Raw genomic sequence first — 25,581 nt, 5'->3', positions numbered from 1 at the left:
AAATATTTTTGGCAATACCGAATAACCTCCCCTTGCGCATAAGACAGGTCCTCAACGAGGGTGCAAAGGATATTAACGTCCTGAAGGCTGGGGTCACTCCCGAGGACAGCCAGAAGAACGAGCCAGAAGAACGAACCAATAACCTGCGAGTTCCAGGCAGGCAGAAAGCCAAGCCCAGTTATGCAAAATGAGACCAGCAAAAGCAACAGCTCCCTCTGGGGAAGAAAGGATCCGTAAGGAATGCATTTGGGTTGGGAAAGGAAGGGACAATGTGGATGGACTTCTGTTTTTCTCTCTCAACTAAGTCCTACAGCCAGAGATTTGCAAGAGTTGATTCTGGTAAGAATGTTTACCTTCTGCTGGTTTCCACCCGTTTTCCTAGGAGCCACTCTGCAATGGTGACAACAAAAATCGTGGCTAATATTTACTGAGCATTTTCTGTGTTGGTTGTCGAGGCTGTTCTTAGGCAACAGGCTAGAGCTTGGGCAAGACAAAATGGCCACAGTGACCAGAGAGCTGAATGCAAACAGGCTCATTAATCCACAGGCCGTACCTAATCAGTGGGCTACTTACAACCAGGGAGAGTTCTAATATTACCAACAATGGGAAAATTGCCCAAGTCTCCATAAGCCCCTCACTCTGCCCTACAACTCTAGCCCCTCACTAGAATGTCCGAGCAGACACTCTCTCTTCTCTGTGCTGCCCCCTGCTCCCTGGCAGTGTAGTCAGTCAATTGCCTCCTTTGCTCTGCCCTGGGACACCTCACATTTCTGTGGCAATGAGGCACCTTTATATAAATGAAGCCTCAAAGTAACTACGATGACTGTTCTGATGAGTACTGCCGTATTTCTACCTTGTGGATAAGGGTACGAGGCTGAGAGGTTAAATAACTCAACCAAGTTAGGAAAAGGATCTGCCAGGATTGGGACCTGTGTCCCGGGCGCTGGATCTAGGCAGTCTGGACTGGCATCCCATGTTGTCCCCAAGGCTGCTCGAGCGAGAAGGTGAAGAAAGAAAGTCAGGCCAGGATTAGAAAGGACAGTCAAGAATTTGACGTGAGGTGACTTTCGGAACTGGGTTATAGATTTTTATGAAAAGAGTGGCTTAAGGGACGCCTGGGTGGCTCAGTGGTTAAGCATCCGCCTTCAGCTTAGGTCATGATCCCAAGGTCCTGGGATGGAGCCCCGCATCGGGCTCCCTGCTCAGCGGGAAGCCTGCTTCTCCCTCTCCCACTCCCCCTGCTTGCGTTCCCTCTCTCGCTGCGCCTCTCTCGTCAAATAAATAAATAAAATATTTTAGAAAAGAAAGAAAGAAAAGAGTTGCTTAAAAACCTCAGTTTGAAGTCTTCCAAATGATTTTATTTCTATAATTTGGGGGGTGGACATTATGCTCCAGGCGTCAGGTTGCATTTGGCTGATGAAATCAGGTCAGAGAAAGTATTTCATGTTTTTCTCAAGTGGATTTTGCATAACTTACACATTTCCCCTCACTTTTCTATCAGAGACAGAAAAAAAATCAACCTCGAACTCAAGACCTGCTCACCTTCATTTCCTTATCCCGTCACGATCTGAGAACATCGCCCTGTCTTTGGCCGGGGCCCCTGCATCAGTATCTTATAACCGAACGGGAAGCGGGAGAGCCGCCTGGGCGAAATAAATCAGATTGTGGAGGGAAGAAAAATAAAAGCCATTTTCCAACTTCAAAGAGCAGAACCCACCCACTCTCTCCCAAGAGTTAAAGCAGCAAAATGTAAAAACACCTCAACACAAGAAAATGTGGCTGTGGCCGCGAGGCAATGCGTTCCAGCGGCAAAGCTGGCCCTGCACCTACCATGTCACTGAACCAGCTGGTACACGGGGTCACCGACTTTCAGGCCGCCAATTTTCTCCACTGAATAATAGACCCCAAAAAGTGGGGACGACTTGTATATTGCCTTCTCGGAAGGATCACACAGGCGGTAGCTGAAAGAAGCAAAAATTCACCATCAGGTACAAAAAGGAAGTCAGAATCTAAGTGCTCTCGAGAGAATTCAAGGGGCGCCTGGGTGGCTCAGTGGGTTAAGCCTCTGCCTTCGGCTCAGGTCATGATCTCAGGGTCCTGGGATCAAGCCCCGCATCGGGCTCTCTGCTCAGTGGGAAGTCTGCTCCCCACTCCCCCGTCTCTGTGTCAAATAAATAAATGAATAAAATCTTTAAAATTTTTCAAAAAAAGGGAATTCAAGATTCCATTCCCAGATGACCTATACATAAGTAGCAAGCCTCTTCCACAACATGGACAGAGAAGTCTGTGGGCCAGGAGCCTGTTTTCCTAGAAGCATCCTGAGGGTCTATACAATTTTTCCGTGGTTTTAGTTTGAAAAAACTTTAAGTGTTACTCAAAATAAGTGGTATGTTTAAAAAAAAAAATAGTAAGTGGTATGTTCGCATGTGCAGCTCGGACTTCACAACTCCCGGAAACAAATGCCCACACAGTCTCAAAATGGAACTGCCTGCACTCGCCAAGTTCTTTTTTCTTTAATCAGTTAATTGATTTATTTGGGGGCAGGAGAGAAGCAGGCTCCCTGCTGAGTGCAGAGCCCAATGCGGGACTTGATCCCAGGACTCTGAGATGGTGACCTGGGCTGAAATAGAGTCAGATGCTTAACTCACTGAGCCACTCAGGCGCCCTCCAAACCTTCTGTTCAATGCTTGTAAATAATACGCTTCCCCCCACCCCAGGTTTACCAGCCCAAAACTGAGGCTCTTTGGTGAACAAAAATAAAGATACAGATGCAACGGGCATGAAGCAGGACGACTGACAAAGTTAATGTCTTTCAAAAGCCCTGTCTAAACAGAAAAAAATTAACTTCACCTCATCTTAAAAGTCAAAAAACAAAACACAACTGCATATCCGAAGGCTTCAAGAAATAACCTCTTCTCTAACTCAAAAGCCCTGGAGACCAACAACAAGACAGAGAAAAAGAAAATAAAATAGAATATTATCTCCCAAAAATGTTGACTTCGTGTTAAAAACACATTCTCTATTGATAACTAAAGTCAGCTAATAAGAAAACACAACACCCGGGCCCAAAAGGTGGTCCCAGATAAACTCTGACAACTTGTTCCATTTCTGCTTTTCTCATATTTCAGTATGCAACTTCAATTAGCCTCATAATCCTTGATGTTGCGTCTAATGAAGAGATCCGAGGTACAATAAAAATAACTACAGCATTTGGGGTCTTCATTTGGACATGCCCACGTGATGTATTGAAAATTGACATGAGAGATCTGAAAATTTCCAAACACAGCATTAGACAATGAAAAATCTGTCAAAAGCACTCGAAGATGGGATGGGGATAATATTAAAAACACAGTGGACACATGGCTATTTACCTCTTCAGGGTTTCCAGTGGCTCCTTCCGGTCTATCACTCCGGTATCTGGGTCTACAGTGGTCAAAATGCACCTGTTATTCAAGAACCAATGATAAGGTGGTGGTTAGGAACCATCGAATGAGCCACCTCCCCCCGCCCGCCCAAAGGCTGACTCTCACAGAATCCTTCCTTACCTGGGGCAAGACAAAACCTTTTTCATTTCTACGTTGCCAATCAGGAGTTCATCCCAAGTATCCTAGGAGGAAAGAAGTTACCTTTTGAATCAAAGCTTCATTCATTTCTAAGGCAGTTTACTGTTCAGCTAGTCCTAACTATGAAGCTAGCAGAGGAACGCAGAGACAGACACCGAGAAGCATCTCCCAAAGGGACCAAAGGGAGACGGCACTGGGATCCAGCCACCTCTTGACTCAGTGTCTCCAAAACCCAAGCCCCGTCAGCACATCAAGAACAGACTTCCTCTGCGGGGCCGTTTGTCGTGGGAATCACACATTAACTACGAGGCCAATTTCCTGACATATAATGGGAAACATACGGCTTGCAAGACAAGCCCACTTTGTCCTTAGAGCTAAGTTACAGTGGAAGCCAAGTTCAAATCTGATAGTTCTTTGTCGAATGTCTTCACCCATGGGAAGTCAGGTATGAGATAGACACATTCAACAATCACTCCCAGCTCTACAGAGAGGCAGCCTGGGGCAGGGGGCGGGGGAATGACCTTGAGTGCCAGAGCCACTGAACCTGATCTCAATTCAACTGAGGTTTGGAGGCCTAGGGTCTAAGGGATTTGAGGAGTAGTCAGTCCCCAAGAGAGGAAATGAAACATCTACTCCTCTCACGTGGTATGGACTCTCCCCTCCCACCACCACTTTGGGGACAGGAGAGGGAGGCAGCATTGGGGGGGGGGATACCTAACACATCATGTTTCCCCTTGCACCTCCAATAACCAGCCCCATTTCTCTTCCAGTGGTGCCCGAACCCCCAGGGCCCACAGCAGTGACTTAACAAACACAGGAAAGGTACTCCCGTTCCTAACTGGGTCTTCCCAGCTCACAAATCTGCTCCGGAACAGGCGCACAGCCGCGGTAAAGGTCCCTGCGGATGCCCGGGGTTCCCAGCCACCCCTTAGGAAAACACTGCTCTGTTCCAAACAGCCAGTTGACAAACCACGTTGTCCTTGCAAAAGGCAAGGACCCCCATGTAACAAGTGGGATTTCTATATCCCAGCCAGAACTTATTACAAGCTTTGTGCAGGTGGCTCAGCTGGCGGAATGTAACAGGGATCCCGCATGGGGAAGTGACCCATCGGCCACCTGCATGCAGCCCTGGTCTGGGGGCGGCAGAAAAGGCTGATGCATTTTGCCACACGAGGGCGCCGCCACCACAGGAATGTGAGCCCATCAGCGCCCCCGCAGCTCTCCAACTCCCTCCCTTTCATGGTCTTTGCACAAATGATGATGAATTTCATACTTGAAAGCCACAGATCTGTGAAAATGCTGCCTTGTGACTGTGGCAGGAAGCAGGAAAGTCTGAAAAGTTCAATTAGGTGTCCTAGCTTAATAACACAGATTTATCCTGTAGACAAGTTTGTTTCTCTAAACTGGGTACTGCCTTTCTCTGGGCAGCACCCAGTTTAGAGAAACAAATTGTCTGCCTACATAGAAATCGTCTCAAGCTCCCCAAATGGCAGCTCTAATGACCTCCGAAAATATTAATCACTTTATATAATAATGTCACTTACCCTAATCTGATCACAGTTGGCATTTTGGTGCAGAGTGTTATTGGCAGCAAAAAAAAAAAAACTACATGAATTACGTTTATTTTTTTTCCGTTTAAATGTAATTATTAATTCAGTTATTAGAGGAAATAATAACATACCTTAAGTTATTAAAAGTTCATTTGAATTAAGAAATCACGAAATTAAATTTTCCATTAGGTTCTATTAGACAGACACACGTCAAGTTCCAGTGCCTTCCCGGCCAGCAGCCGCTCTGCAGTCGGGCAAAATCCAGGCCCCTAAGACCTACTTTTACGGTGATGGGATAAAACCATGCAGTTCTTGAGGGGAAGAAGAAAGGACAGGAAGAAAGCAAAGCAACAAGAAAGGAGAGAGCATTGTACGCTATGGGCTCAACTCTACGGAATCAGCCTGAGAAATCACGATGAATTTACCATGTATATTGGCAAACATTACAGTAAGATTATGTTGTTTCACGTGACAAGGTGCATCCAAAGACAGACATAAATTAAGAGTCTGGGGCAATTATTGTGGAGCCACAGCACAGTGCAGACGAGGGTGTCTGCTTCTTTGAGACCGCCACTAGAGTCCAGGAGGCAACAAATTAAATGCATGACAAGAGATTCCCCCCAACCCCAGTCCCACCCCACCCCCCCACCCCCTCCACCCCCGTCCCCTTTTCTCTCTCTCTGTACACACACACACACACACACACACACACACACCCCAAGCCATGCTGGGATAAACTGAGGGAATGAACAAGTTTGTTGTTTAGAAATCCTTTGCTATTTTTCTGGTTTGGTATCAATGATGCCATAAGATTTCAGGGAGCGTGAGAAGCCACGAACTAGGGCTGGTAACTACATGTGGCCCATACAGAGAGGCATCACTGTTCGGGCAGCAGAAAGAAGGAGTCTTTATTTATCGACTGAATAAGTTCAAGATGTTGCTAAGTGAAGAAAGTACATCTATATATACACGATATGTAGGATAAGGCTGTTCGTGTAAAAAAAAAATTTAAAAACCAACGACCTGTACATACAGCTCTGTGTATATATTTAGAGCAATATATTTGGAAGGCTCCTCAAGTTTAAACAGTATTTTTATAATAATTTTATTTTTGTTGTTTTCCTTTTTTGTGTATCTTTTTTTAAATCAGAAGCGTATCATCTCGGGGCACCTGGGTAGCTTAGTTGGTTGGGCAGCTACCTTGGGCTCGGGTTATGGTCCCGGAGTCTCAGGATGGAGTCCAGCATCGGGCTCCCAGCTCCGTGGGGAGTCTGCTTCTCCCTCTGACCTTCTCCCCTCTCATGTTCTCTCTCTCTCAAATAAATAAATAAATAAAATCTTTCAAAAATGAAGAAGAAGAAGAAGAAGCATATCATGTCAACAACACATTTTTAAGGTCATCTTGGTCTAGGAAATTTCTCAGATGCTTTCCAACAGCAAACACATGGTGTGTTTCCAATACCAGTTCTGCAATTCCCTGACACCAGTGATGAGGGAGCAGGAGGCTGGCTGAGGACAAAGCAAGAGCTGGCGCCTTGCTCCCCCCCCCACTTCCATCCGCTCCCCTCCATAGGTGTAGCATTCCTCAGGCACCCCTGACTGCCATAAAATGATAAATAGTTAACTTGCTGAGATCACAATCCTGCAAGACAGGAGTCTCCCTTGGTTTGCAAATGTCCTTGAGATTACAACAAAGAAGTAACCTTATCAATAGCCCAATTTCCAAAGACACAGAACTCAGTTCCTCAAGCCTAATGTCACCCTCCCCTCCATAAAAAACCGAAGGAGGCGGAGGTAGAAGGAAAAGTAAATAAAGTTAAATTTCTTCTAAACCTAAATCTCATTAACAAGGATGCTTGATAGCAGGAATGTAACATTCCACCAGACTTCCAATTGTCTTTACTTGATAGCAACTAAGCCTTCAATATCCTGATAGTATTCTTTGCCCCAACAGCCCTTCTGAACACCCCTTTGTCCTCACCTACCCAACTCCTGTGTATATAACCAACCACTCCTAACAACCTGGGGCAGCCGCATCTCCGCCTGCCCACGGGCCCTGTCCCCGTGCTCTAATAAGTCACCTTTTGCACCAACGACGTCTTAAGAATTCTTTCTTTAGTCGTCAGCTCCGAACCTCCTCACCCCACCGAACCTGACTTAGGTTCTGGGACTTCATCACCAGGAGAGGCCCTGTGATTTAACCCGGTTCTGACGCTAACCAGCCGGAGTTCGTGAGCACAGACCCCTTGGGTTAAGGGCTCGGCCCCACAGACTTCCCCTTGCTCCTCACTTCAGATGCCAAGGGAACAGCCCTCCCACACTTCTGGTCGACCAGCTATAAATCAAGGATTCCCAGGCCCCCTCCGCAGGCTGGGTATTTTACCAGGAGAGCTCACAGAACTCGGGAAATTACTATTACCAGTTCATTATAAAGGATACAACTCAGGGGCAGTCCGGTGGAAGAGATGCAGGGGGAAAGGTACGGGGAAGCAGCACAGAGCTGCTAAACCACGGTCCCAGCTCCCCCTCCTCCGTGGCTTCACCAACCCGGGAATGCTCCAAAACCAGACGTTTAAGAGGGGTTTCTTGGGGGGTTTTTGTTTGTTTGTTTTTTTAAAAGATTTTATTTATTTATTTGACAGAGATCACAAGCAGACATAGAGGCAAGCAGAGAGAGGAAGGGAAGCAGGCTCCCCACTGAGCAGAGAGCCCCATGCGGGGCTCGATCCCAGGACCCTGGAATCATGACCTGAGCTGAAGGCAGAGGTTTTAACCCACTGAGCCACCCAGGCGCCCCCGTTTAAGGGCTTTTAGTGGAGGTTTTATTACTGGAAGATCACATCACTGTCTACTTGCAACTGAACTTAACCTCCAGCCCCTCTCCCCTTGCTGGAGGCCTGGGAGTGGGGCTAAAAGTTCAAATTTCCAGTCAAGGCTTGGTCTTGCTGGTGACCTACCTCCAACCTGAAACTACTTACCCCACCCCATCCCCAACCACTGGCCTCATCAGCATAACTCAGGCTATGAAAGGAGCCTGCTATTAATAATAAAGCCTGTTTTTAATAATAAAAGGTGCCCCTATTACTCCCCTCACTCAGGAAACTCCAAGGGTTTTTGGAGCTGTTTTAAGGGACAAACACCAAATATGTATTTCCCATCACCCCACACAGTTCAACTATCTAAAAACCAAAACCTTTTTCTGTTTTTAAGATAAACATGCAAAATAATAATATCCTATTCCAAAATGTAAATGCACTCCCTTTCTAGAAACCCATGACATTCTTCCCAAAGACACACACATACCCTGTGCTAAGTGTTCCTTTCTCCGGGTTCCCACCAGTGAGGTTACGTCCCTCAACCCTCTGGCTACTGAGCACTTAGTCCTGCTTCATCCTGGGACGCTTGCAGGCAGACACAGGGAATTCATTTCCATAAGTTCAGCACCCAGAAAACTCTCAATAAACGTCTGTTGCAAGAGTGAGTGTTCTAGAACCTTGTTGATACATTGCAATTAAGTTTCCTTAACCGAAGTAAAACTCTACTTGAGGCCATACTTCCCTCACGGACCGACTAACACAAGATTCCTTACATTAAGAATTACCAATTTACAGGAGACAGGACTTTGCACTTATCAGACTGAGGAAAGATTATGCACATCAATGCTGTCCGGGGTCGGAGAGGAAGGGCGCGCTTCTGCTCAACTCGTGGCAACACAAATTGGTACAAGGTTTCTGCAAATCCATTTGACAATATGAAAAGCCCTTAAAATTCTGACTTTGCATTTCTTAAGAATAAGTTGAGAAATGTAGATAAAGACTATTTTACAAAGCTGTTCATTATTTATGTAAGGGAAAACGGAAAACAGCCTACACACTCAATTATAAGGGAATGGATAAGTAAGTAAAGGCACAGCTCAAAGATGGACGAATACGGACCATAAAAACTATGCTAATGAAGAATTTGTGCAGACAGAGCTGGGTGCCATCTACCATTAAGTGAAAATGGAGGAATTCAATACTACCTGTACAACCTCACATAAATAATACTGGAAACACAATAAAATGTTACCACAGGCTATTTTTTGATGGTAGGATGGGGAAGGATTTTTATTCCTTCAAGTTTTTCTTCACACAGAAGAAGTACTCTAAAAAAATTACTTTTGGGGCACCTGGGTGGCTCAGTGGGTTAAAGCCTCCGCCTTCAGCTCGGGTCATGATCCCAGGATCCTGGGATCGAATCCCCCTCCCCCATCGGGCTCTCTGCTCAGCAGGGAGCCTGCTTCCTCTCTCTCTGCCTACTTGTGATCTCTGTCTGTCAAGTAAATAAATAAAATCTTTAAAACAAAATTACTTTTAGTGGTGCCTGAGTGGCTCAGTTGGTTAAGCATCTGCCTTTGGCTCAGGTCAGGATCTCAGCCTCCTGGGGTGGAGTCTCCCATCGGGTTCCCTGATCAACAGATCAACAGGGAATCTACTTCTCCCTCTGCCTCTCCCCCGAGCCCCAGCCACTGCCGGCTTGTGCGCTCTCTCTCTCTCTCTCTCGCTCTCTCTCTCTCTTGCTCTCTCCCTCTCTCTCTCTCTTAAATAAATAAAATCTTTCCTTAAAAATTACTTTTATAATAAAAAATTAACTATCTGAAAGATTCTTGAATTGGATCATTAAAAAGCTTGCCATATCCTTGAGCCCTGCCTGGTCCCAGATTCTCTCTCTTGCTTCTGTGCTAACAGCACTGTGTGGAGACGCAGTATACTTCCTCTGTAAAGCCTAAGCCTCCTCCCATTACACAATGGCTGGTGTATGTTCCTACAGAATCACAGGAGACTTGTTTCTGTAAACCTAAGTGCATAATAAATGTGCCAGGAGGAATTGCGTGTTTGGGGAAAATCAGGCAGAAGGGAAGAACAGAAACCTTAGGCTTTCTGCAAAGCTGCTTCCGGTCCCTGGAAGCTACCTGCGGTGAAGAACTCCAGGATCAGGCTACAAAAAGGGTAAAAAGAAACTTTGAACTATTTCTCCTATTTCTCCATCGTTGATGTGTATTCACGGAGCTGGGTTCTTTGTGGGGCTGAGGTGGCTGAATTTCTCCCCGGCCACTCACAGGGAAGTTGGAGCCACGAGGAATCTGGAGCCTCGTGAACAGAGATTTCAGGCTCCCCTGGGCATCAGCTCCTGACTGAGATGCGAATGGGTCCCACACCCACCAAAGCCAGCGTCTGGGAAAAGCAGCCACCAAGCCAGTTCCCAAAGGCAGCAGTCTGGGCTGCTCTGGGCTGCTCTCTGGTACCCTTGGCTGAGAATCACAGTCCTCCAGAAGACAATGAGAGAGATAGGGATGGGGGGGGTTCCCCACCCACGACTCCTATCTCTGCTACTCTTCCATCAAGATTTCAACATCTTTATCTGATGTGCTAATCTCTAGGGCAGCTTTGGAAAGCAAAAGGCCACTCTTCCAGGGCGTGAGAAAAAGGAACGCACCTGCACCACTGGTGGGAATGCAAACGGGTGCAGCCCCCGTGGAAAGCCATATGGAGAGCCCTTTAAAAATTCAAGTAGAATTACCATACGATCCCCTAATCGCACTCCTGTGTATCGACCCAAAGAATACGAAAACACTAATTCAAGAAGACCTAAGTATCCCGTGTTTGTTGCAGCATGATTTACGATAGCCAAGTTATGGAAGGTAAGTCAAACAGAGAAAGACAAATATATATGATTTTACTTACATGTGGAATCTAAAAAACAAAATAAGTGTGTTGTCACACACAAAAAACAGACTCTTAAATACAGAGAACAAACTGGTAGTTGGCAGACGGGAGGTGGGGGGGCGCGGGGGATGGAGGAAACAGGTGAAGGCAGGTAAGAGGTACAAACTCCAGTTATGAAGTGATTACAGTAAGACACAGGCAATACAGTCAAGAAGATGGTCATAATGCGGGCGCCTGGGGGCTCAGTTGGATAAGCTTCTGCCTTTCAGCTCAGGTCATGATCTCAGGGTCCTGGGATCGAGCCCCACATCGGGCTCCCTGCTCAGCGAGGAGTCGGCTTCTCCCTCTGCCTCTCCCTCTGCCTCCCCCCTGCTCATACTCTCTCTCTCTCTCTCAAATAAATAAAATCTTAAAAAAAAAAGAAAAGAAAAGAAACAGCATAGTCATAGTGCTGTATAGTGACCAATGGTGATCCCGCTTCTCACGGTGAGCACAGAGGATACCCAGAACTGCTGAAGCCACAAGCCCACAGAGCAAGCCGTCACCGTATTACCTATAGTCTTTTCTGGTACTTTTTATTCCAGTCTTTTTTTTTTTTTTAATGCTTGTCAGGACCCACAGAACTGAAATTCTAATCCCATAATGGGTTATAAGCTGCAGCTTGGAAAGGGTAAGTAGGAGGATAAAATCAGATCCTGCACAAGAAATGCCTGGCACAGTGCCTGGGACATAATGTGCATTCGTCAATCATCAACCGGGAGCCCCGGCTGTTACTGTTACTTTGTTATTGTTTTATATGCTGTTTCTTCAGAAGTCCCTGCAACCAGGCAGATGATGTTCTTATTCTAGGACAGAGACTTCTACTCATGTATGCACCCAAGTAAAATCCGAACTCGTCTCCCATTTGGGGGACTGAGAACTTGGTGATCATGGTTTACAGAAACTTTGCTTCTCAAAAGCTGCAAAGGATAGGACTGAGAGGACCCAGTTCACCTCAGTGAGTGATGGGCCTGGGAGTCCAACCACAGCTGCCTGGCTTTAAGACCCACCATCTTTCTAGAAGCTTCCTGAAGAATCACTTCCTGAGTGAGTGACAGATAACACACCCAAGGTTTTCTGCAAGCTTCTCCACAGTTCTTTCATACTGTGGAGTGAGAAACGATGCAAACAAGATATGCCCACCCAGAAAAAAAGAAAAAGAAGTCAAGTCCTGCGTACCAGGAAAATGAGCAAAATTCGGGAAACACCTGATCCCTGACTCCTGCAACGGCCAAGCACACTGACAAGAAGCATTGTCAACTGGATTATTTTTTAACTCCACTGCTCTGCATTCCCTGAACTCACACACACCACACCGGCCCAAGGGAAGCCAGCTTTTAAAACTTGCCTAACATTCTGAGTTAGCTGGAAAAAGGACCGAGTACTCTGGGTCACAAAGAGCAAATGTTACACAAGGCGTTCTACTATCGCTCCACATTTTTGCAATAAACAGATGCCTCTCTGCACCATGCTTAGATTTGCTATTTTTTTTATTATTAGTGGGTCTATTAAATATTTACGCACATTAGCATTTTACATCAATATTTAATAGAGTCCCACTAATTGAAAAGGTCATAGTTGTGTAACAATGCCAGGCAGACAGGTTTATGTATCAGGCCCTTAACGACTGGCCTTCCCAAGTTCAAGGAAGATAAATCAGCAACATTAGCACTATTTTACATGAAGGATTTTTTTTTTTTTAATGTATACAAACAGAGGACTTTTCTAGAAAAATCAGAGCATTCTGCCTTACTTACATTACTATTTCAGTAAGCCCGTCGTGATGCAGGAATTAAAACAGAGAGCTCAAGGTGACTGAACATTTTTCAATTAAAAAAAAAAAAAGACTCCACCCACTCAAATTGCCTAAGAGAACACAATTCAGCTCACCTTATCCTCAGGGTTACTTTGGCAAGTTACAGGGGAGCAAAAACTTGTACTAGGCAAATTCCGGGAAAGCAAAAATTCTTTCGCCAGGAATCTGGTTAAGGAGTAGCTTTTCTTCTTACTCCTCTTGGCTCAATATCTTTTTAAAATTAGGCCCTTCCATGGAGACAAATCAAGAAAAATTGTATTTCCTCAAAGAAAATTATTCAGAAAATAAGGGAGCAGTTACAGGATTCCTGTGAAGCGTTTTTGCTTCATGGACTAATTTCTAATCCGAATCTCAACCACTTGCATCAGTAACACCAAGTATGGATTTCCTCTGTGTTTAGCGAGTGTCTGAGAACTGCACACTTATGCACACTAGTAGACCACAGGGTGGGGGACAGGCTAGTCCCCTCTCTTGCACCCGAGCCCTTCTAGGCCCTGTGTTGTTGTGTTATTGTCTTTTCTGAAGGAGCCCTCGCAACCTTGTATAAACGCTAAGTCCCACCACATCTGGATTTATTCCTGGGGAGAAAAATCGAGTCTCTTCCCTCAAGGTGCTGACTGCCCGAGAATGTCTGGGCCCCTTCCTGTGCTGCCCCCTCCCCAACCAGTGCTCCTTCAGGCACGGCCAGCACCAGCAGGCGGGGCTCAATTCCACAACCCCAAGGTCACAACCTGAGCTGATGCTTAACTGATTGAGCCACACAGGTGGCCCCAGCAAAGGTTTCTTCTAAAGGATGACACTTCTCTGCAAATAGGGGCACATTTTACTCACACCAAAGGAAATGTGGCCACACGAGGGAGCAAAGAATGGGGAGATTCTCCCCTCGGCCTTCGCTACTTGGAATTTCTAAATTGGAGGCATGTCCTCACCCCCTCAGAAGCTGGAGATTCTAATCCCACAACGGCCAATCACATGTCCAACAGGTGGGTAAGCCTCCCCCGCTCCAGCTTCAATTTCCTTACAAAAAGGAGACAGTCGTACAAGAATTCACGGGGTTGTCATCGGGATCAAATAGAACAATCTGTATGAAGTAATACATTAGTTCCATGTCTGATGCCCAGCAAACATGCCGTCAATGGATTTGCTGTGGTTGCTTCCAGGGCTCACAAAGTTTAACCCACCCGCAACGTTCACTAGAGCTCTCAATGGTTCTTAGTGCAAAGCAACGCCCAGTTATGTCTTTCTATACAGATCGCAGGACAACTGGGGTTTAATGTGGGTGTCCTGTTAGGGCTACAGGGGGCTGTGGCTGGAGAGGGTGGAAATCCCAGCCACAAGTCACACAGGAGAGCACGTGGGTCCTCCAGGACAGAACTCGGCCACAGCAGGGACTGTCTCCGGGGCTCTGTTCACAGGCAGAGCTCCTGCACCTCTAGGCCACCGCTTTAGGGTCTGGACCTTCCGGGAGTCTCAAATCCTTATGCACACGTGACTGTTCTCTCCATTTCCCTTCAGTTATCTCTGAGCCAGAAGGACACAGTCTGGCCTAGTTCCCGACTTGATGGAAAGGGTGAGCGGCGCCCTCCTGGGGCCAGCGAGGGGACAGCGGCCGCCCCAAGCAGCCTGCTCCGCCAGGTTAAGGGGACTCGGGGAGGACAGTGTCCCTCACAGCTGACAGTGGGGGGTCTGAGCTGGGGCTGGGTAAGGGGGCAGCCGTCAGTGAGCCCCCTGAACAGCACATCTGAGCTTCGAGCACAAAAGCGGGGAGCCTCTTACCTCCTCGAAAGCATCGCAGCCTGTCACCACGATATTGGGTCTGAACTGGTCCATCTTCACTTTCTTCTCCAGCCTGGTATTCAGGTCCGCCAGCGAGGCTTCCGACAGGATCATGAGCGGGCAGCAGTCCGGGTAGGCCACCTGCGCCAGGAACGTGGCACCCTCAGTGCTCCCTGCCCCGTGAGACGCCCTGGCCCAGCTGCAAGGGAAGCACAGCCAGAAGGGCTGTGCGGGGAGGGCCAGGGGTGTCATCCCCGCATTCAAACAGCTTGTGGCTCGGGGAGGAAAGCGAGAACTGCCGGAGGAGCTTGCACTTTGGTTGTTTTTTTTTTTTTTTTTTTCAATTAGTTTTTTATTTGACAGAGACCTAGCAAGAGGGTACACCAGCAGGGGGAATGGGGGAGGGAGAAGCAGGCTTCCCGCGGAGCAGGGAGCCCTACGTGGGGCTTGATCCCAGGACCCTGGGATCATGACCTGAGCCGCAGGCAGTCACTTAACAACCGGGCCACCCAGGGGCCCCAGGAGCCTGCATCTTAAACCCTAGCTCGCTGCAGCATCCAAGGCTCTGGGCTTTGGGCTGCAGCCGGCTCGCTCCAAAGGTGGCTTTTTGGTGCCTGAAATAACCACGCCAGACAGACGGCCAGGGGAGCCCCAGGAGAAAGTCGGCCTCGGTAATTTTAGGAACCTTGGTTCGGTCCCACACGAAGTTCTCACTTCCCCTTCACAGCGTGCCTCCTGAGTCCCCATCTCACCGGGGGTCACCCCGGCTTCTGCCTCCACAGTACGGGACACAATCTGTCCACCATGCGTGCTGGAGAGCCGGCTCAGCTCAGAGCCGCTTCCCCTCAACCCTTATACCTGCCCAGGACGCACCCTCAGACCCCCTCACCTGGGCATCCCTACACTCTCCTAACCGGGGCCCCGAGAAAGGCGGTCCTGGGGGGTAAGAAGTACGCCGGACACAGCGCGGGGGACTGGTGGAAGCAAAGGGCCGTTCCCTGGAAGCTCACCTGGTAATCCGGCACCGAAGCAGAGAAAATGTCCTTGGACGGTCTTCCCTTCATGTGCTTCTCAAACTGGACCAGCCGGAAAGCCTCTGTTTTCAAGAAGTTGGTGAACCACTGAGCTGCCTGGTCACCACAGTCCCTGCCCTTGATGTCCATACCAAAGAGCCTGGAAGGGTCACCAGAGAGCCAAGGTCACCGTCCTGCCGCAGCACGCTGAGATGGCCTCAATGATGGGACCGCCGGACCGCTGGGACCTGCCCATCCCGGAGCGCCAGGACGTGGTCCTCAGGCCAAGAGCGTGAGGCCGACAGAAACAGAAGGGGACGCAGCGGAACGTGCCCCAGGGAAAAGTCTTGCAAACCCTAACATGCCTACGGAAGACTGAGATTGGGGTAAAATGCAGACTCTGCTTCAGAAGCAGTATTTGCTACACAGTAACCATTCATCAAAAAGTATTTTGGCGGGGCGCCTGGGTGGCTCAGTGGGTTGAGCCTCTGCCTTTGGCTCTGGTCATGATCTCAGGGTCCTGGGATTGAGCCCCGCATGGGGCTTTCTGCTCAGCAGGAAGCCTGCTGCTTCCCCCTCTCTCTGTCTGCCTCTCTGCCTACTTGTGATCTCTGTCAAATAAATAAATAAAATCTTTAAAAAAAAAAAAAAGTATTTTGGCGGCACCTGGGTGGCTCAGCCAGTTAAGAGACCAACTCTTGGTCTCAACTCTGGTCTTGTTCTCAGGGTCATGAGTTCAGTCCCCACACTGGGCTCCATGTTAGGCATGGAGCCTACTTTGAAAAAAAAATAGTAATTATGAACAAGAATTTGATTAGCATAAAAAGTAAAATTTCATTTAAAATTAATTTCTTAACAAATCCTATAGTATATCCATATGTCTGTGCATGACTCTTACTGATTGCCGGAATAAGATAACGTTCGGCATCAATTTTATTCCTTGTGAGCGACAATCTGATCAGTGGCCCCTTCGCTGTAGCGTGTGGAACCCCCGACCCGTAGAATGATGGTCCCTGTCATTAGAGTTTCTCTTCATCAGCACCAACGCTCCCCATTATTCGGGCCCACAGGTCCCCCCCCCACAGAGCAATGCTCCCCATTAAGACGCGGATGGACGAGCCTTTCCTGCGTACAGAGGGGAGGAGGGAGAGGAGGAGGCTCGCACTGTGGGTGCGACTCAGACTGCAGCGAGAGACAAGCATTTATGGGATTGGAGGATCTGATTCTCTCCAAGCATCCCTGCCCGCAGAGACCCTCACATACCATGAGAGGGTCTGCACCTCCTCTAGCGCTGCCCTGGTTTGAGGCCTCCCAGGGCGACATACCGGACGGAATCGATGTGCGCTTACGAGGTACTCCGGACCAGATGAAGCCCTGGGCTCCCCGACGCCCCCAGGCCCACTCTGACCCTTAGACTCGCCTCCTTTGGGGACGGCCTCTCCCATCTCCTGTCAAATCTCAACTCTGCCCTCAGGTGTCGTGGGCCTCTTTCTTCTCTCTAAACCCTCTTAGTGGAGCCCCTCTTGACCCCGGACTTATTCCCGGCTCAGTCCCAAAGCCTCCCCATGGTCCCTCCTGGCCTTCAGCCTTTCCTCTAGGAGTCTCGTCACACAACCGACTACTTGGGGCAGACTCGACCCCACCGTTCACGAGTTCCTGAAGCACCCGCTCCCGGGTCCAGAACGTTCTTCAACCCCTCACAACAACACCCGTGCTAGGGCACACACTTCTGTCCCAGTTCCGTCCACCAGGTGAGCCTCCTGTTGGCACTTTGAAAGCCAGAAAGCAGCCAGCGGGCAAGGGAACGCTAAGTCTGCAGCGCCCTTCCCACTCCTGGACGCCGCCCCCCGACCAGTCCTTACTCCCTCATCCCCACAGCAGGGGCCACCTTCCCCTCCACCACCCCAGCTTCTTCCACTCTCTCAGAACGTTATGCAAAACCCACATTTAAAAAAAGATTTTATCTCATTTATTTGACAGAGAGAGTGCATGCGCACTAGCAGGGGAACAGCAGGGAGACAGAGAGAAGCAGACGCCCTGCTGAGCAAGGAGCCCCACACGGGCCGGATCCCAGGACCCTGAGATCATGACCTGAGCCAAAGGCAGAAGCTTTAACCCACTGAGCCACCCAGGCACCCCTGCTTCCCACATTCTTAATGCTTTGCATCTTGGGGTCTTGCTGATGTGGAAGAAAGCGCCCCCCGGCCCCCACCCCCACCAGGGCTAGTTGATGCCTACAGGTAGGAAACTTACCTTTCCCGTGGTGCCAACCAGTCCAACCACCTCCACTCTGGGCTCTTTCAGCCCAGGCCACTGTCCCCTGGCGCTAGCCACCCAGGGCCAGGTACCAGCCACCCAAAGACAGCCTCTAGGCCCCAGAGCCCACTGAAATGACTCAAATAGCCAACCCCGAGGCTCTTTACCCCGCCTCGCCTGGTACTTCCTGTGGAAACCACAGTCCGGGCTCTCGTAGGGACGCCTGGGTGGCTCAGTCCGTTAAGTATTTGCCTTCAGCTCAGGTCATGATATTGGGGTCCTGGGATCGAGTCTCCCATCGGCCCGCCCCCGCTTCTCCCTCTCCCTCTGCCCCCCCCCCCACTGCCCATGTGCACGCGCTCTCTCTCCCTGCTCTCTCTCAAATAAATAAATTAAATCTTTAAAAATAGAAATCTCTCGCTCCTATCCCTCCACCTCCCCCCAGCACAGCCCCCCTTCTGACCAACACCGCCGCTCCTGTGTGCAGCCCCGCGCGACAGGCCAAGCCTCCTGTTCCCCGGGACCCGTGACCACAGGAAAGGTCTTTCTTCATCCCCATCATTTGCACCTCTGCCTGCCTCACCACACCCGAGAAAAGAAATCCCAGGAACCCTGAAAACCGTCCTCTGCCTCGCCCACTAGCCCTGACCACTGGATCGATCCCAGCCCTGGCCAGACTTCTCTTCAGTATTTCCTTCACCAAACTCATCACCTACTATACACACTGCGGCGGGACAGGTGCACAGAGGAGCCTACGGGAAACCGCGTCCGCCGCACGTCCCCAGCGGCCCCAGAAAGAGCACCTGCAGTCCCAGAGCTTGTTTGAGGAAGGCAGCTCGCTCGGCAAAGCCAGCTGGTCCATGCCCGGGGCCTTGAGGATCAGGCGGTTGCCCTCATAGGTGATGGACACCAGCACCAGGCGAGGCTCCTGCCGGGCAGTGACCATGTGCCCATCTTCCTTAATCACCAGCCAAAACCTGCCGAGGAACACACAGGAACGAGTCAGAAAACCTCTGCCCCTCTCCATGCCCATATTCTGATGCAGAGCAGGAAGCCCCCACAAACCAGGGGCTGGGTCAGAAGCCACTTACCTCCGCTGTTCTAGGCTCTGTCTTCACACCACATCACATCTAGGGGGAGAACTAAGCCTTCCTGGGAAGGGGAAGGGAGCCTGGCCTGGGGAGGTCTGCTACGCTTTTATCTACATTCCGGAGTTACACTACACAAAGGATTTGATGACTAAAAGATATTTTAAAAGCGTTGCTCCCCCTGGAAAAAGTAAGTTTCAACGCCATCGACACAGAGCACAGGGCAGTGCATGAGGAAGGCACTGGTTTCCAAGCAGCTGCTGAAAGCAAAAGCTTTCCAAACCTCCATCCCCCTGAGAAGCCATCTTTTTCCTTCCCAGGGTCTTGGGCTCCCGGGGTGGTCTGGCCTGTTCGCTATGGGGTTTTGCGACCAAGGGCATTCCTGCTACTTTGCTCCATTCCCTTGGGGCTGGGCCCTGTTCCTATTTCCAGTCTCATCCCGCGTGCAGAGTTCTGGACGACCCTGCTCTGGCTAATCCTGCCAAAGCCTGCACCCTCAACTTCCGACATGCCCCAGCACCCAACAGGACTCCCTCGGAGATCTGCACCCGGCCAGACCCATGTGCCAGCAGGAGTCTGCATGTTGAGTTCTGACCGTGAGTCCCTCCCTGAGCTGGGTCTCCTTGTCCCCCATCGACCTCCGCCTCAGCCCTTCCCTGGGGCTCACAGTGAGAAAAGGGGGCGGAGCTGGATGTTTTGTGCCACCTGCTGCCAGTGGAAAGTCAAGGGGCGACTTGCAGGCTGTCTAACACCAGGAAAGGACAGAGACACCAATAAAAGATAAAGACTTGCTGCCTGTAGCAGAGCCCAACCACTCTCATTATCCTGCCCAACTGGGGTCACAGCCTTTGTCCTCTCTTGCATACAAACTACGCCCAGTGAATGAATAATTATCTCTGTCCCGCCAGATCTGAAAGAAAGTTATTCACAACCAAGGGGTCCCCAAACTAACACCTTCTTTTACTTCTAAAGCAGGAGTGTGCGGTGTGAGGTCGGGTGCAGAAGCCAGAGCTCAGATTCTCCAAAAGAACAACAGTGACCAGGGTGATCACAGGGGTGGCAGAGCAGAGCCCGAGGCAGCTGGAAAACCTCATGTCTAAACTTAGAAATTGGTCTGGCGAGCAGAAGTGCCTGAGCCTGAAGGGGGGTGGGGGAGGGGGAGCAAGGCCCCAGCCATAGACAGTCACAGGGCAGTGACGCTCAGGATGATAAACTCAGAGAACTCGTTTCTCCAGGAGATCACAGTCTGTGCAGAGAGCATCAAGGGCTGGCTTCAGAAGGGCAGGGCAGATTTAGGACGGATGGAGTCATACACACCCACGACGGAGAGCAGGATTTACCAAGTCGAGGAGGGCAGCCAACCCTCCCACCTTCTGTGCCAATCAGGCAATCAGTCCGTTCTGCTGGACGGACTCTGAACCAGCTCAAAGTCCAGGGTGCCCAAACCAAACATACACAAATTTGTCAAGAGCTTTGAACAAAATAGTTCTAGAAATCTGAGGACAGAGCCCTTATGGAGGAAGAGCCCAGCTTCTAAGAATGGTTCAAAATGGAATTAACTCCAAGAGGCCTAGGAGCGTCCGGGTGGCTCGGGTGGTTGGGTGTCTGCCTGCAGTTCACGTCAGGATCTCCACGTCATGCGATCGAGCCCCACATCGGGCTCCTGGCTGGCTCAGCAGAAAGCCTGCTTCTCCCTCTCTCTCTGCCTTTCCCCCTGCCTGTGTACTCTCTCTGTCTCTCTGTCAAAAGAATAAAACCTTTAAAAAAAATAAATAAATAAATCCGAAAGGGCTTTTCCTGCATTCCAGGCTGCTTTCAGTTTCCTTATCATTGAGAGACTAGCAGTCACTCAGCAGAGTTCTTTCTAGCTTGTTTCTGAGTTTCAATTATCCTTTAATAAATAAAACCTAGACTAAATAGTGTCTTTGATCTCATCAAGTCCAAGCCCTTCCTTCTGTAAATGAGAACAAAAAATGAGGCTCAGGAAGTTTCGATGACCGTGCGCAGGTCTCCCCATCCGTGCAATCCTCGCCCTTGCGAATCACACTGGCTTCACAGAAAGTGCATGACTGCTGGACCCACAGGGATCCGCGTTCACACCCCAGCACCCAGCTGCTTTGGGTGAGACACTCACCCTTTCTGATCCTGCTGGGTTTTATTTGCAGAGTGGAGATAACGTCTAGGGCACAGGACGGTGCTGAGGCTTGTGTAAGGTCACCCATGGAACAGGATGTCTGTGTGTGAGGCACACGTGGCACCGAACCCATGGGCATCCCACTGCCTCGCCCTACCTCTTCCCAGTCTCCTAGCCGCACCCCCACCCCCAAGCATGTGTTGTTCAACACAAGGGGAAGTGGACACGGTTCCATTTCTGTTCTGACACCCACTGAAGCAGAAGAGCAAAGGACACATCCTTTCTTCCCACAAAAGCAACGATCCCAGCAAAGTAGTGACAATGAGAAGCAGGAAAATAGTCCTTCAGATGATCCGAAGAGAGACAGGCAAGAACTGGAAATCTCTCTGAGAAATGACTTCAGTCCTTCAAGTGGGGAAGGAAGTAGCACAAGGAGACTTTCTCTAGATGTTCGCCACAAGAACTTGCTTCTCCCAGTTTGGGGAGGGTGCCTAGAACTCCTACACCTAACGTTTTCCCAGCAGTAGGAAGGCTTTTCTAATCCTTCATACTTGAATAAGCTCTAAACGTGCTCTTCTCCTTCGAAATGCCACAGATTCTACCCTCTAATGATAGCATCAGGTTCACCCGGGGAGATCTTAACACTACACGAGGTGGCTTCCCTCTGGGTGTCTCCGATTCCACAGGTCTGGGATAGGACTCTCAGGAAATTAAAGTTTTTTTGTTTTGTTTTTTGTTTTTTTTTTTTAATTTATTTGTCAGAGAGAGAGGGAGAGAGAGCGAGCACAGGCGGACAGAATGGCAGACAGAGGCAGAGGGAGAAGCAGGCTCCCTGCCAAGCAAGGAGCCCGATGTGGGACTCGATCCCAGGACGCTGGGATCATGACCTGAGCCGAAGGCAGCGGCTTAACCCACTGAGCCACCCAGGCATCCCAGGAAATTAAAGTTTTTTAAAAAAATCTCTCTAGTGGCTCATGAAATGTTATAGTTCCTCTGGTCACTCACTCCTCTCCTAAAACAAGTCAGTCCAAGAAAGACAAATTCCACATGATTTACTCACAGGTGGGACTGAAGAAACAAAACAAATGGGCAAAGAGAAAAAGAGGCAAACCAGGAAACAGATTTTTTTTTTTTAAGATTTTATTTATTTTGTTTATGCATTTGACACAGACAGAGAGAGAACGTGCACAGACAGGGGCAGGGGTGCGGCAGGCAGAGAGAGAGAAGAAGCAGGCTCCCTGCTGAGCAGGGAGGCTGATGTGGGGCTTAATCCCAGGACCCCTGGATCATGACCCTAGCCAAAGGCAGACGCTTACCGGACTGAACCACCAAGGCACCCCAAGAAACAGACTCTTAACTATAGAGAACTGATGGTCACCAGAGGGGAGGGGGGAGGTTGGATGGGTTATATAGGTGATGGGGATTAAGGAGGACACTTGTCGTGATGACCACGGGATGTCCCCATGGAAGTGTTCAATCACTATATTGTACACCTGAAACTAATATTCCACTGTATGTTAACTAACTGGAATTTAAATAAAAACTTAAAAGTTCTGTTGGTAAGTTGTATACCCTTGATATCATACAAGGAGAATGGAACTTTACTTCTGTGCTCATCCTCCTAAAAATCCATAATCTCTGTCAACCATAAGGAAAATACCACACAAACCCAAACTAAAAGATACTCTACAAAATGCCCACTCAGGAGTCCTCAAAACTCTCAAGATCATCAAAAAACAGTAGGAGCTTGAGAAACTATTACAGTCTAGAGAAGCCCAAGAAGTCACAACATCCAAATGGAATTATAAATATATCCTGGTGGGGATCTTAGGATAGAAAAAGAAGGATGTTATGGGAAAACCAGGAAAATCTGAATAAAGTATAGGTATCCATCCATCCATCCTCTCTAGGATTGGGGTGCCTGGCTGGCTTCATTGGTTGAGCATGGGACTCTTGATGTCAGGGTCCTGAGTTCTAGCCCCATGTTGGGGGCGGGGGGTAGAGATTACTAAAAACAAACACAAAACATGAAAGTCTCTCCAGGATTAGAAATCGGAGTGCAGGAGGATGGAAAATCCCCCAACAGTCACATGGTCTGCAGACACAACACTTCTCTAAAACAAGCTGAAGTTTTTCAAAGCTGTGAGGGTCCACATTTTTTTAAAGAAGACAGCTGAGAAGAGCGAATGCGTGTGTCCCAGAGTGAACTCAGGGCAGCAGATAGCCTCCTAGAAGATTCTTTGAATGACCAACTTGCAAACGTCCCCACCCTCTGGATACAGAGGACCACAGCAGAAGCACCCTAGCTGGACAGGAAGGCATCTTAACCCTAATGAACCGACGAAGGGGATTCTGTTCTTCTTTGTTCACCCTTCCTGGAGTGTTGCCTGCTGCACCACCAAGTGAGCCTTCCAGACCCCCAGCTGCACCATTCTGAGAGTAAGTGTCTGCGGCCTCAGGCAGGGATGAGTTCAATGACAGGACACCCATTCTTCTCTAAGGGAAGTGAATGGAACTTCCATATGCCGGCCCTTATGTGAGTACAGATTTTATTTACCCAGAGTTCTTCATCAAGGACCACTCTGCCTCTAGGGAGAGGGGCACAGTATTCTCTTCAGGGCGAATACTACATTTGTGATGCCCTAGATACCCCCTCTTCCCAACACAAACCTTCACCGGCTCATTACTTATGAAAGTGGATCAAGTCTCCCCCGCCCCCTTCCCGGGTCTCCCAGGCACTTGCTCCAGGACTGGCGACAGACAGACGTGGGAGGAGCAAACTTCAGGAGACCAAAGTCAGTGTCCTTGAAGGAGACTTGGTTTCAGCGCTGCCGCCTTGTGCCCACGTGTGCTCCTCCACAGCATTTTATTTTCTACTATTGTGCCGTAGACCAAGAATCAGAAAACGTAGAACTCGCCGGAGACTTGGCGATAACCCGGTCAGCCCCGGTCCTTCACGCTACCTACCTTTCCGAATCGCAACCAGACACGAACTGACCTTCCCCGCTCAAGGATCAAAAGCAAAGCGTCCAACCAACAACCCAGGAAACGCAACACGCAAACCGACTCCTCCCCGCGAGCCCCCCGCCCGCCCTCCACCCCGTCCCGGGCAGGTCCCGCGCAGCCCGGGCCCGGGCCTACCTGTCCCGCAGGTGGCCGCAGCGCAGCCCCAAGGCCGTGCACTCGGCCGCGCTCACCGGCACCCCCTTGCACGACTTGACCGGGTAGATCCAGAGCTGCGCCACGGTGCCCACCTGCCGCAGCCGCCGGCGCCGCCTGCAGCGCGCGCGGCGCCAGGCGACCGTCCCCAGCGCCACGGCGGCCAGTCCCAGCGCGGCCGCCCCGAGCCAGGCGGGCCGGGACGGCGCCGGGAGGCGCGGCGCGGGGAGGCCGAGGCGGCCCAGAGCGGACGAGCCGGCGGCGCCCATGGCCCAGCGGGCGGAGACGAAGGCGGCGGCGGCAGCTCCCGCGTAGCGGCCCGGGCGGCGGGGGGCGCGGGGGCGCTCGAGGCTGGCGGCGGGCGGGAAGAGGCGCGGCGGCTCGGGGCTGGCCCGGTCGTCCCTGCGGCCCTGCCCTCCCTGCGGCCTGAGGCCGCGCCGTCACCGGATGTGGGGCGGAGAGCGCCCGCGCCCACCGCCCCCGCACCGCCCGCCTCCTCCGGGCTGCTCACGGGCCCCGCGCCGGCGCCCCCTGCCTGCACCGCCAGGGTCCCCCCTCGCGGGACCACCCGCTGCGCCCCACATGCCCCCCGCCGCTCCCCCTACGCCCCGATTCTGACGCAGCCCCCCCCTCCCCGGCTGCGGGATCGCGCGTTCCGAACCGAACCGGGAAGCGGATCGTGGGCGGCGGGGTGGGAGGTGTTCAGTGTTCGCCAACTCCTCGCTCGGGCAGATGCCGCGGAGACCTGCAGCCCTGGGGGCGCCTAAGCCGCGCGATGGAAACATCTGCACTAAGAGAAGACCCAAGGCCAGCGTCGCTTCTGGCCGGGTCCCCGGGATGACCCCAGCCCCCTCCCACCCCCGCCGCATCTCCAGTGAAACACCTGCCTGGGCGAGCTCGCTGCTGCCGGGACACTTCAGGGCTTGTTCCCGTCATCATGTGGGGCTTGAGCCCCGACCTCCTCCTAGAGCATGCTGTCAGCAGGGCTCACGATTACCAGCCTTCCTCTGGCCCTCTGAGATATGTTTCATGGATCTTCTAGTTCCAGGACAGTTGTAGCTCAAGGACCTGAGAGCCGTTCCTTCAAGGAGGGACAGGGCTTGCGTCCCCGTCTCTGCGGGAGGCTGGGATCCTGCCTTCCATAATTACCCCTAGCAGGGTCAAGGGCCTGACCACGTTTCCACCGGCCAACCTTGGTCATTTTTCACTTGAGCTCCCCACCGGCACACCATTGTCCCTTTAACGGGTCCAGTCACCTCTGCACAAATGGGACTGGAGCTCAGCTCTTTCCCTTCCTGTCACTAGTTACTGAATAAAATTTGTTTTCACTGGTTTAACTAATGTGCCGCTTTGTTCATCTGGACCAGCTCCGTACACATAGGCTTTTTGGTGAACAGGGGATTTTCTTAGACAAGTTCAGGTTTATTTTGCAAAAAAAAAAAAAAAAAAAGAAAGAAAGAAAGAAAAGTTAGTTAAAAAAAA

The 25,581-nt window shown here is 50.3% G+C and overlaps 1 protein-coding gene across 1 annotated transcript in view; it reads right to left on the bottom strand.

The window, feature by feature from the left end:
- Positions 1-24,540, bottom strand: part of MTARC2 (mitochondrial amidoxime reducing component 2) — a 32,764-nt gene extending 8,224 nt beyond the window's left edge. The window contains exons 1-7 of the mRNA XM_013055564.2: positions 24,082-24,540; positions 18,522-18,695; positions 15,460-15,622; positions 14,450-14,590; positions 3,546-3,607; positions 3,372-3,443; positions 1,831-1,961 (exon numbers count right to left, since the gene is read on the bottom strand). Of these exons, the coding sequence (XP_012911018.2) occupies positions 1,835-1,961; positions 3,372-3,443; positions 3,546-3,607; positions 14,450-14,590; positions 15,460-15,622; positions 18,522-18,695; positions 24,082-24,368 (1,026 nt within the window). The 5' untranslated portion in view covers positions 24,369-24,540 and the 3' untranslated portion in view covers positions 1,831-1,834. The remainder of the gene's footprint in view (positions 1-1,830; positions 1,962-3,371; positions 3,444-3,545; positions 3,608-14,449; positions 14,591-15,459; positions 15,623-18,521; positions 18,696-24,081) is intronic.
- Between the last annotated feature and the right edge of the window lie 1,041 nt (positions 24,541-25,581).

Source organism: Mustela putorius, unplaced genomic scaffold (genome assembly GCF_011764305.1).
Source record: "Mustela putorius furo isolate JIRA1106 unplaced genomic scaffold, ASM1176430v1.1 tig00000508_pilon_pilon_pilon, whole genome shotgun sequence".
NCBI classification, from domain to species: Eukaryota; Metazoa; Chordata; class Mammalia; order Carnivora; family Mustelidae; genus Mustela; species Mustela putorius.
Note: the sequence above shows the minus strand (reverse complement) of the source record. Positions and strands in the feature narration are given on the sequence as shown.